The 12,418-nt window shown below is 41.2% G+C and overlaps 1 protein-coding gene across 1 annotated transcript; it reads right to left on the reverse strand.

Moving 5' to 3' along the window:
* Positions 1-2,554: 2,554 nt before the first annotated feature.
* On the reverse strand, positions 2,555-12,125 carry LOC139376315 (E3 ubiquitin-protein ligase RNF114-like). Its single transcript, XM_071118705.1, has 6 exons — positions 11,697-12,125; positions 10,897-11,047; positions 10,631-10,737; positions 10,209-10,323; positions 5,192-5,299; positions 2,555-5,087 (listed from the first exon to the last, which is right to left on the reverse strand). Exons 1-6 carry the CDS (start codon positions 11,870-11,872, stop codon positions 5,022-5,024), a joined length of 723 nt encoding a protein of 240 aa, XP_070974806.1. The 5' UTR covers positions 11,873-12,125; the 3' UTR covers positions 2,555-5,021.
* Positions 12,126-12,418: the final 293 nt, after the last annotated feature.

Genomic DNA, 12,418 nt, shown 5'->3' on the forward strand with positions numbered 1-12,418 from the left:
ACGTGATCTTCCTGTCCGGGTTGGCGCACCCCCCTTGTTCGTGTCGTGGGGGAGATCTTTGTGGGCTATACTCAGCTTTGTCTCAGGGTAGTAAGTTGGTGGTTTGAAGATATCTTTCTAGTGGTGTGGGGGCTGTGTTTTGGCAAAGTGGGTGGGGTTAAATCCTGCCTGTTTGGCCCTGTCCGGGCGGGGCCGAAGTGTCTCCCGACCCCTCCTGTCTCAGCCTCCAGTATTTATGCTGCAATAGTTTGTGTTGGGGTGCTAGGATCAGTCTGTTATATGTGGAGTATTTCTCCTGTCTTATCCATTGCCCTGTGTGAATTTTAGTATGCTCCCTCTAAGTTCTCTCTCTCACTTCTCTCGGAGGACCTGAGCCCTATGACCATGCCTCAGGACTACCTCGCCTGATGACTCCTTGCTGTCCCCAGTCCACCTGGTCGTGCTGCTGCTCCAGTTTCAACTGTTCTGCCTGTGGCTATGGAAACCTGACCTTTTCACCGGATGTGCTACCTTGTCCCGGACCTGCTGTCTTCGACTCTCTCTTTCTCTACTGCACCTGCTGTCTCTAACTCTAAATGATCGGCTATGAAAAGCCAAATGACATTTTCTCCTGAGGTGCTGACCTGTTTCACCCTCTACAACCACTGTGAAAATTATTATTTGACCCTGCTGGTCATCTATGAACATTTGAACATCTTGGCCATGTACTCCTATAATCTCCACCCCGCACAGCCAGAAGAGGACTGGCCACCCCTCATAGCCTGGTTCCTCTCTAGTTATCTTCCTAGTTTCCTGCCTTTCTAAGGAGTTTTTCCTAGCCACCATGCTTCTACATCTGCATTGCTTGCTGTTTGGGGTTTTAGGCTGAGTTTCTGTACAGCACTTTGTTACATCAGCTGATGTAAAAAGGGCTTCATAAATACATTTGATTTGATTTACATTTGAAGAAGTAGAAATGCTTCACTGTCCCAATAATTACGGAGGGCACTGTATGTGAAGGTTGTGCTGTTTCTGCATGTCAATGTATATGTGTAGTTGTTTGTGTGTTTTTGATAAAACTTTTCCCTCGAGACATTAAAAAAAAAGTAGAAAGGAAAGTGTGTTGAGGAGAGTTGCGTAATTGACTAGACCGGTGGGGATTGGGCGTGCAGGCAGCTCGGGTTGGCTGGGTGGTGGGCTGAAATTTGATATAGAGGATTTTTTAATAAAGACAAGTCTTTGTACATTATTATTAAAAGTTAAAAGGCAATTGGTTTAAGGCACAACAATATTGATTATTTAATTATCTTTGATAGTTCAGTCTTATCAATCACCTAAAAGATACTTAATAATGATATTTTACCTAGCTTGATACCTGTGGTTATTTTTGTTTACTTTTTGTTGGTCTAGAGATGGCTAGAAGGGCCATGGGTCATATTAGATTGTGTAGAAATGCAGGAAATTAGCTTTAGATGACCACCACCAGGTTATGTCCCCCCCCCCACTTCTAAAACCATAGTTGTACCCATGGTAACAACACATTCACTACACCAATCAGGTGTATGTGACAATAATTTTCTTAATTTTTTTGGTAGATTTCAAATGCAAGGCTCACTTAGACGTTGGTAGCTTCACCAAAATTACAATGAACAATGAATGTTCCAAAAACATACGTATTAACCTAACTATTTATTGATTGATTGTTCAACATTTTCTTTACAGTCTTTACAACTTAAGATTTAAAAAGCAGGCAAAAACGTAAATCTTCAGATTTCAGTGTTAGCCATATTATATTCCTCTGCTTCATACACATTCCAGACCTAGAAAGGCCTCACTTTTTTAAGTTCCATCCTTGTTTCCTTGGTAGCGCGGATACATTTATTTTTCATTTTTTAAACAACAAATTGACATCCTTAGTAGTGCTGAGCGATTATCTGAAATGTATATTATTGTTAATTTTTTAAACAACTAATTGACAGACATCGGTTCAATTATTTGAATTCCATTTAGTTATTTTTTCTGTGAGCTGAAGGCCACATTGCAGTTTCTCTAGAGATAAATCAGATCAAGCCAGAACTGTGCGATGTAGTGGGGAGTTGTATTTTCCAACAGGCCAATATTCTACACATTTTAGCACAGAACACGTGGTAATTAACTACAATGATCATAATCCATTGTCCAGTCTGTCTGTTTCTTTTATGCCTGCTACTTTAGGTTAGTGTGGGACAAACACAGAGAGAGGAGATATAAGAATGTGCGAGAGGGAGAGAGAGCAGTTGGTTCATGAGGCATCTCTACCTGAAAATACATGATCTAAGTGATTGATAGTTGGTATTCAGGAGTCATAAAAGTATGCCTTATTTACTTTGAAAAAACTACATTCTGATTTTGTCAGCCAGCAGCTCTATGGAGATGAGATGACTTAGAATGAAATAAAGTAATCAAATAAAACAAATGTAATATATACAACTGAATGAAATAAAGTAATCAAATAAAACAAATCTAATATATACAACTGAAATATTTTAAATGGTTAATAAATTATAAGCAGTTATGGGCAGTCACTACCATCATGGGACTTTAATTGTTTTATTCTATGTTGATACAGCATTCAACCCACAAATGCATAGTACATTCATTGTGGGGGGTTTTATTATCGAAAACTGATCATTTGTTTCTATAATCGAACCAAAACTGACCTCAAAAAGAACTAAATGCTCAGTTCTATTCCTTGGCCATTCATGACTGATGTATTAAAACTAACATTGATGTATGTTTTATGAACTTGTGGCAGTAACTCCGGCATGAAGTGAAAGCACTGTAAAAGTGGAAGATATAGTATCTCTCCAAAGGCAGAGCAAATGATTTATTAAGGAAATATAATTTCACAAATAAAGACCATTCTTTAGTGATCCATCTGAATCTTACTAAATGTCCTAATCAAATGTTCACCATCAATATTAATGGTCATGTTCAGGAGTACCAGATAGGAGAAAACATTTTGACATGGAAAAAAAAATGTTCTTATTGAACAAATTAGTGCCGTCCCCTTTTCTAAATATGTTATATTTAGCTGCTATTGAAAGCCACCCAGCTCTGACAAAGCAAGGGTGTAACCGTGGAGTACAAGGTATGCAGGCTTTTGTTCCATCCCAGTGCTACACCTAATCTAGTTGATTAGTTGATTATTCAAAACATGTGTGTGTATGTAAGTGCTGGACTGCAACACAAGCCTGCACTCACAATAGTAAGACGAGATTTGAAGACCACTGCTCTATATTCTGGAAATGAGACCCTGCCTCCAAGGTTGGATGGGTGGTGTGGCTCTACTGCCCTCCTCTGGCTAAACATGGGTAACTACAGCCTACAGGGAGCCCATAGCAGTGCATCAAATCCAATTGTCCAATTATAAACAACATATATGCTGCCCGGCTGTATAAGGTTCTTATTTAATATCTTAACTTATCAATGCTATATGAATTAGATTCTCAAATGAACATCATCTACCAGGAGGGGGGGTGTAGCATGCGCATGGGAAACCATGCGAGGTTACACAGAGGGATGACACATTGAAATAATAGGGCTCCTTTGACACATGCATCGAAGTCCAACACTCAGACTGGAGCCTCCGCCCGCATAGTCTCTCACAAGGCACACACACACGAGACCCATGTCTCTACTTTGGAGAAAATCTAAAAGTATACAGGAAAAAAATATAAAAACACTTAAAGGCCCAGTGCAGTCAAAAACTTGATTTTCATGTTTTATATATTTCTACACCATGAGGTTGGAATAATATTGTGACAATGAGAATGCCCTTTCAGTGAAAGAGCAGTTTGAAAAAACTTGCAGCCTGTTTTGGTGGGAGGAGTTTTGGCCTGCCTGGTGACATCACCAGGCAGTAAATTAGTTAATAGACCAACAAGTTAGAGCGTTCGAGCCTCTCTGCCAAACCCAGCTAGTTTTCAATTCTCCCCTTCCCACTCCGACAGTCCTAGGAAAATTCTTGCTTTAAATTGCTCTTTGCCAAGAAGCCATTTGTTTATTTTTGACCATTTTAATTTAAAACAATCACAGTAAGGTACTTAATTGTTACCCAGAAATGATTTGGTATTAAGATAAAAACAGCTGTGAGTAAACAATGTCAAACTACAGGGAACACATCTATTCTCATCAGCAGAAGTAATACATCTTGGAGTACACATTCCTCCCGGAATAATAGTTACTGGCAGTTTACACTTTACAATGATTGCTTGCATTGAAGAGCAATGTCTCATCTATAGGGAATGACAGAGGCCTTTAGTGGCCAAAAGGCCGCATTAGCATGGCAGTGCCATTAAGGGCTTCCACCATTTTAATATAGCCAACTGGGTGGGACTTCCAACTTCGTCGGCTAATCCTTCCTGGTGACCCTGTTGGGAGTCATGTCCAACTGGGTCATCAGGAGGGATCAGCCAATCGGGAAGAAGAAAACAGACTACTTTCAAATGGAAGCCTCAAAAAGGCACTGCCCATGCTGTCAGATTCTAAAATGGCACAGATAGAAAGATGAGTCCTCTATGTTATCGTTGCATTTTGTTGGCAAAAGGTAGCCACCTAGTGGTTAAAACTTCTCATTGCAGAATCAAGTCATAACAGTAGAAAACAAACAACTGTGGAAGTCTCCGGTACAGTAGGCCTATATGACAATGCTAACAATGAACAGATGAAATAGTCATGATTCAGCAGAATTATGAACGGTCTAACAATACAACACTTCTTCGGAGAGAGACACAGGGACATCACTCCACTTCTATACCAGAAAGCACATGAACTGTTTAACTTGTATTGTTTTATTTATGTTGGAATGCTAATTGTAAAGTGATAAGAGGAGTTGCTTGGTAAGCATCAAAGCTTCCTGGTTATGCAGTCAGGAAGTCGCCACCCACCCTTACTATTATTTTTCCTATGGTTACACTACTAGCCCAGTTCAAGGATGGTGCAGTGCAATTATATTTTGCCTCAAAGCCACTTTTTCCTCCTTCCTCGAGGCAGACACCACCTCAGTTCTCCATGAGGGAGCGTTGTAGAGCCTCCTGGATCATAGTGTGTTCGTCTGTGGAGTAGTCCTGGAGAGAAGGAAAAGCAAGGCATTAATAAAGAAGATTTTCTTTACAGGAGGTCCCGAAAACAATAACTGAATTGTGACCACTGTGTCTTAAGGCCCACTTACCACAAAGGTGTCATAAGAGAAGGTGTGTCTAATCTTTAGGTGCTGGAAGAAGTCAGCGCTCCTGTAGTTGGGGTCCCCCCAAGGCATAGAGGCACAGATAGGACACACCTGCAAGACAACAGAATATAACTTCTCTGTTCATCTCTAGACACAGATGGGCCTTTAGCTTGCTTTCACATGTAACATAAAGCAGTAATAGACAAAACAGTGTTAAAGCAGCAATAAACATGCACACTCACGCAGTCAAATGTCCGGCCAGATTGTTACTGGACTTATCCCAATAGAAACCCTTTTGAATGCGGTCTCATGAAAGCTAAAGGTGCGTAGAGCTATGCCTGTTTTAGGAGAAACGCGCACATTCTGTAACATGATCCTCTCTACAGTGTTCTTAGACCATGTTGGCTCCTTGCACGTCTCTCTCTATCCTGTCACCTAATTTTTTTATTGTCTGTGCTTTCAGTCATGGTACAGTAGCTAGCTAGTTTGAGTTGTACTGTTTTTAGCATTTACGATAGCTACTCAACCAGGCATTAGATTAGAGCAGGGGTCTCCAACCTCTTCTAACAAAAAATACATAAAAATGAAACGTTGCAAACTATTCATTATTTCTAGCTTTTAAATATCTTCTCTTATCCTCTACCATGCTACTCTTTCCTGGGTCCTTGGTGTACAAGATCAAATCAAATGTATTTATATAGCCCTTCGTACATCAGCTGATATCTCAAAGTGCTGTACAGAAACCCAGCTTAAAACCCCAAACAGCAAGCAATGCAGGTGTTGAAGCATGGTGGCTAGGAAAAACTCCCTAGAAAGGCCAAAACCTAGGAAGAAACCTAGAGAGGAACCAGGCTATGAAGGGTGGCCAGTCCTCTTCTGGCTGTGCCGGGTGGAGATAATAACAGAACATGGCCAAGATGTTCAAATGTTCATAAATGACCAGCATGGTCAAATAATAGGTCTGGGACAGGTAGCACGCCCGGTGAACAGGTCAGGATTCCATAGCCGCAGGCAGAACAGTTGTACAGTTTCAAGAGATGTTTCTCTCAATATACCGTACCTTGTCAAATAATGGTAAATAAACAACTAAGGGGCCCCATGAAATGATATTTTGTATTTTCCAGTTTTAGCGATGTTCCCGCTGTTAGGCCTACTGCTACAGCACGTCATGGCAGTTTGCAAAACAATGGCCACTCAATTGACAGGGGTAATAATCATGACGTCTTCAGGTAAGCCAACATAAATTCTGTAGATTGCACTGTATTATGGGTAAAATACTGGTATTAACTGTAATTGGAAGCCTCTTGTAAAAATTACTCTTTATAAACACGTTCTTTACAGTAATAACTTAAGCATACTGTAGATTAAAATGATCAGTTTCAGGCTGACTATTTTAGTAAATATTTTCTTGAAGCAGCTGTGAAGTGGAATAATATTTTAAGCAACTGTTGGGTAGGCACCTGGACTTGTATACAAGTATCGTTATTGGTAGCCAATTGAATTACTGCAAGTTCTCTTAGCTAACCTAGCTAGCTAATGTTTGCTAGCTCAAGTTGACACAAGACATTCCAGTCTGCTCTGGTAAATATCTTGCTGTGCGACCTAGAAAAACCCAGAACATAAAAGATGGGTTTCCCTGTGCTGAAGCCGCTGAGTGACAGAATACACAGAGTAAAATGCCTTCTGGAACATGGGAACTTTCATGTGCTTTAATAGAAAACATGTATTCCATCCGTAAATACAAATAAAATGGTTAAATTACGAGACTAGTTGGTTTAGACACGGAAAAAGCCCAGGAGATGAGTTTGGATTGGTCTGCCATGTAGCATGCTTCTGTCAGTATGTGCTTATTTTCCTTTCGACCACATCGTTTTGAAAGATATCACAATAGCCATCGAGAACTACAAAAGTTTTGTTTCTTTTCTCAACATCATTGATGCCCTGAATTTAGCAGGCGCTATTGACAGATCAGTTGGAAAATAGTGATGTCTTTAGCTACCTGCAGATTAATACTAAAGCTATGACAATGTTTGTATTGGTAGTAGTAGGAGTTGGGATTATGCCGGTTCATTGTTTACCTACTTGAACAAAAGACTCCACTTTGCCAGATGATTACATGACCCCTCAAGTTAGCCAGGTGTGAATTCGGTAATCTATTGAATTTCATGAACATGTGTCAGATAAGCGTCATCTAATAATTATAAAATATTTTATTATCTGGACACTTTGTTTTTGATATCAACCATTTCGCCGTTCACACCTTCTGCATCCTGTGCATGTGACAAATACACTTAGATGTTATTTCATATACTGTGTGTTTACCAGAACAACATAACCGGCACAAAGGTCAGATTAGGATATAGGCCAAGGACCAGATAGTGTATTTTTACCTGGAGTTCTTCCTTGTTGCAGGCTACTACTTACCACTTTTAGTTTTGAAATCTTTGGTTATTTACTAAATACTCTGTTTAGCACATGACCTCACATGTGAATCCTTAAAGAGATGGGTGGGGCTAAGGCTTAAAAGGGTGTGAATGATACTGAATGGGTGTCGACAAAGAAGAGCTCTCCAGTAGGTGTACCAAAACATTCAAGGGCCATTTTCTCAAAAGTGAGTTTATCAAAAGTTTAGTGTTCAATGCAGAATTACTTTCCTATTGTTCCCTCAACTGTAGTGTATGATATACCATTTTCTAGCACGGAGTCTCTACTTTTATCCAATGTAAAAAACACAATTTCAAATGTTGCTACATAAGACCGAATCAAGGTGGTTGGTCACATTTGGTGGCAGAGAAAGAAAGGAAAATGTTGGGAGTCTGGTGAAATAATCAGTGGTATTGAGTAAGTTATAGCAATGTTTAATTAGTTATCTAGTGTTAGAAGGTGTATTTAGCCATCGTATTAAACATTTGTTCAATGGATATATTGATTTAAAACTATATTGGATACAGTGCATTTGGAAAGTATTCAGACCCCTTGACTTTTTCCACATTTTGTTACATTACAGCCTTATTCTAAAATGTATTAAATTAATAGTTTATCAATCTACACACAATACCCCATCATGAAAAAGTGAAAACAGGTTATTTAAAAATAAACAAAACTTTGTTATTTACATAAGTATTCAGACCCTTTGCTATGAGACCCAAAACTGAGCTCAGGTGCATCCTGTTTCCATTGATCATTCTTGATGTTTTTACAACTTTGGACGCTCTGAAAAACTGAGCAATCGGGGGTGAAGTGCCTTGGTCAGGGAGGTGACCAAGAACCAGATAGTCACTCTGACAGAGTGACTGAGTTCCTCTGTGGAGATGGGAGAACCTTCCAGAAGGACAACCATGTCTGTGTAGCCGATGTGAAATGGCTAGCTAGTTAGCGATGGTGCGCGCTGGTAGCGTTTCAATCGTTGACGTCACTCGCTCTGAGACCTTGAAGTAGTGGAGCGATGGGTAACGATGCTTCGAGGGTGACTGTTGATGTGTGCAGAGCGTCCCTGGTTCGCGCCCAGGTCGGGGCGATGGGACGGACGTAAAGTCTATACTGTTACATCAGCAGCACTCCAACAATCAGGCCTTTATGAGAGTGGCCAGACGGAAGCCACTCCTCAGTAAAAGAAACAAGACAGCCTGCTTGGAGTTTACCAAAAGGTACCTAAAGGACTCTCAGACCATAAGAACAAAAATTATCTGGTATGACGAAACCAAGATTGAACTCTTTGGCCTGAATGCTAAGCGTCACATCTGGAGGAAACCTTGGACCATCCCTAAGGTTAAGTATAGTGGTGGCAGCATCATGCTGTGGGGATGTTTTTCAGCGGTAGGGAGTGGACGACTAGTCAGGATTGAGTGAAAAATGAACGGAGCAAAGTACAGCGAGATCCTTGATGAAAACCCGCTCCAGTGCGCGCAAAACCTCAGACTGGGGCAAAGGTTCACCTTCCAACAGGACAACGGTCCTAAGTACACAGCCAAGACAAGACTTCAGGACAAGTCTCAATGTCTTTGAGTGGCCAAACCAGAACCCGGACTTGAACCTGATCGAACATCTCTGGAGCTACCTGAAAATAGTTGTGCAGCAACACTCCTCATCCAACATGACAGAGCTTGAGAGGATCTGCAAAGAAGAATGGGAGAAACTCCCCAAATACAGGTGCCAAGCTTACAGCGTCATACCCAAGAAGACTCGAGGCTGTAATCGCTGCCAAAGGTGCTTCCACAAAGTACTGAGTAAAGCGTCTGAATATTTGCGAAAATTTGATTTTTCCGTTAATTATTTTTTTATGCATTTGCAAGGTTTTTTTTTAAATCAGTTTTTGCTTTGTCATTGTGGGGTATTGATGAGGGGGGAAAAACAATTTAATCAACCACTGTATATGGCTGTACAGGTTCCTGGTTTGAGTCAGCCCAAGATGATTAACCTGACGATGGGATGATATGCCATGAATATATACAAATACTTGAACACTTCTCAGTCGGTCACGGGCCGGTACCAGTTGACACCTTTACAAGTTTATGTATTTTTATCAGCCAAAAACAGTCAATTACCAGCTAACGGGTCAATTACCGGCTAACGAAAACACCGTTACAGAACTAGACAGACATTCTCATGCCCCCCAACCTCCACCACCTCACTCCGTGTTTCTTGGAAGCCGCCATCTATGACCATGACACTGTGGCAGGTTCAGAATGACGGATGACCATAGTGGAGCAGCGCAATAGACTCTTTCACACTCTCTCACAGGGCCCTTAGTACAGGGCCCCCAGATTTTACAAGCCATCCCCATTTAATTTCTCTTCTTACTTTCTCCCTCGCTCTTGACTTTCTGTCAAGCTCATGCTTATTTCTCCCCCTCTCTGCAACCACATCTCATGTTACACTCCTGGCTGAGGCAAGCCGTCATAGACATAGCATGCACTAACAGTAACACACCATCTTTGTCCTCACGTTTCAAACAATTAATGAAAAATGCTTGAGGGAAACTAATTGTCAGGTGAGTCATGTTTCACTGAAGACCCCTTACCACGTGGCGCGTGTCCCGGGCATGCTGGGAAGTGCAGTGCTCCACCAGGCCGTCCTGGTCCAGGTTCTGGTAGTTACAGTAGGGGCATGAGAAAGTGAAGCGGTTCGGCATAGGGCTGGGGAGACAGAGGAGAAGTGGAATGAGGACATGTCACTGGATATGTTTAGGTCTCTTTTGTATATATTATATAACCATGATCCATCTGGGTTTGTGTTATTTCCATGAAACCCAATCACAGCGTTTATGCAAAATTCAAAGCCACCAGTCAATAAATACATTAGCATATTGAGAGCCATTACAAAGAACCTATAAAGATGGGTTGATCAACACATACGGAGAGGCAGAGAATATTACACTATGACCATATATGGATTATTGCACAGCATATCAAAACTGCTGTACCACCACCCTTCACTTCTCACCCAATAATGTTAGGCTGGGTCTGGGCAGTGGTCCTGACCCCCTCCTCAATATACTCCTGGTACTTGGAGCATGCTGCCGTGTGGCCTCTCATCTGGGACAGGCCCACCTGAAAGTCGAGAAAACACAAGGCATCAATGCTAATGCACTTTATTTAAAAACATAAACAGACTATTCCACATTTATAATAGAGCATTCACTCACTTATCTTAATTCCATTGACTATTCACATTGTTTTACAAACTGACAGACTGCTGGACACACACACCTGTGCTCCACAGCCCTTGCAGGCCGCCATTGAGGTGTGTATGAGGGCCTCTAGGTCAGTGGCTTTGGCCCAGTGGCCCAGTGGTGCCCTACAAACGGCACACACTGGCTTCTGGGGCCGCAGGCACTCCTGCAGACAACTTTGACAAAACCTGGGTGGAGGGAGAAGGGAAAGGAGATCGAGATGTTGCAAGTCATTCTTAGGCTAAAATGAAAGCAAACATATAGCCATCGTATTACAGAAGGAAAACGAAACTTAGACGTCTGGTATGACAAAACCAAACATTGACGCTGATTATTGAACCACTATGTTCCTCACTGACAATTGCTTTATTTACTCTGTGAAATTAGAGGACGGTACGAGTAGAATTTGTTTTATTGATAAATTAACTTCCTGATACAAACGCAAGACCTGTCCGCTGAGGACATTGGGCGTTGTAGTTCTTTACATATCTACAGAACGCATTTCTAATATAATTTAACTACAAAGGCCACAATTCAATTGAAGCCCATTTCTTGATGTAAACAAAACTGAAAGTAAAGCATATGTATGAACATGCAAATATATTACCAACATATAACATTGAAAGCCAAAAGGAAACATTAAATGGCAAGTTAAATATGATTTCCTGTCAGTAGTTAGCTTGCCGGATCACATACATGTTCAATCCCTTAGCTAGCCAGCTCACAACACAGGTATCTTGCTGGTTGACGCCAGACAAGCTCGTTAGCTTGAACTTGGATGATGTCTAGCTAGCTACGTTCATAGACAAAATTAGATATTTGTGTAAAGATACTCACGTATGTCCACATTGTGTTGTGACAGGGCTATCGAAAATCTCGAGACAAACCGGGCATACGAACTCTGTCCCGTCCCTGTCGCCCCCAGAAACATTTTTATTCTGCTGTGCGGAGCTAAAAGACCCTAGCATCGCCATTTCTTCTCTCCTCTGTCGGGTGGTGAAAAGGAGGAGCATCCCTAGCTTTTTTGCTGTTGAAGTTTGACAGATTTGGTCATCTTGAGCTGTGTTCAGCAGGGGTGTATTCACTGGAAACCAAAGAGAAGCAAACGGAACGAAACAGGGCGGGACCTTCCTGGATTTCTCCAATAGAAACTCTCTTTGTTGCAAAATCTTTTCGAAAATATTTTGCTACGGGTGTGTACAGTCCAATGGTAATGCCGGAGAAGACAGTGTTTGCAGGATATATTGGCAAGGGTGTTGTTAATCCAGAGAAATCGAGTGCCGGCAAACTGTCAATATATACTCCAAACACCGGCTTCGAGGGCAATATAACTTTTATACAACGGGTTACCAATATGTTTAAATAATGATTGACATATTTTCATTAACGTTATTTTTATTAATTTATTCATACTATTTCATCCTTCCACAAGATATAGTCCCGACACAAATCTAGGGTTGCTCCCCAAGCCAACTGGTTGCTTGTTCTATCGGTTCTGTATCTATGGACGCGACCCAGTCGTTCAGTCTTGTGGTTCTGTATATATGGACGTGTCCCAG

This window comes from Oncorhynchus clarkii, chromosome 20 (genome assembly GCF_045791955.1).
Source record: "Oncorhynchus clarkii lewisi isolate Uvic-CL-2024 chromosome 20, UVic_Ocla_1.0, whole genome shotgun sequence".
Lineage (NCBI taxonomy): Eukaryota > Metazoa > Chordata > Actinopteri > Salmoniformes > Salmonidae > Oncorhynchus > Oncorhynchus clarkii.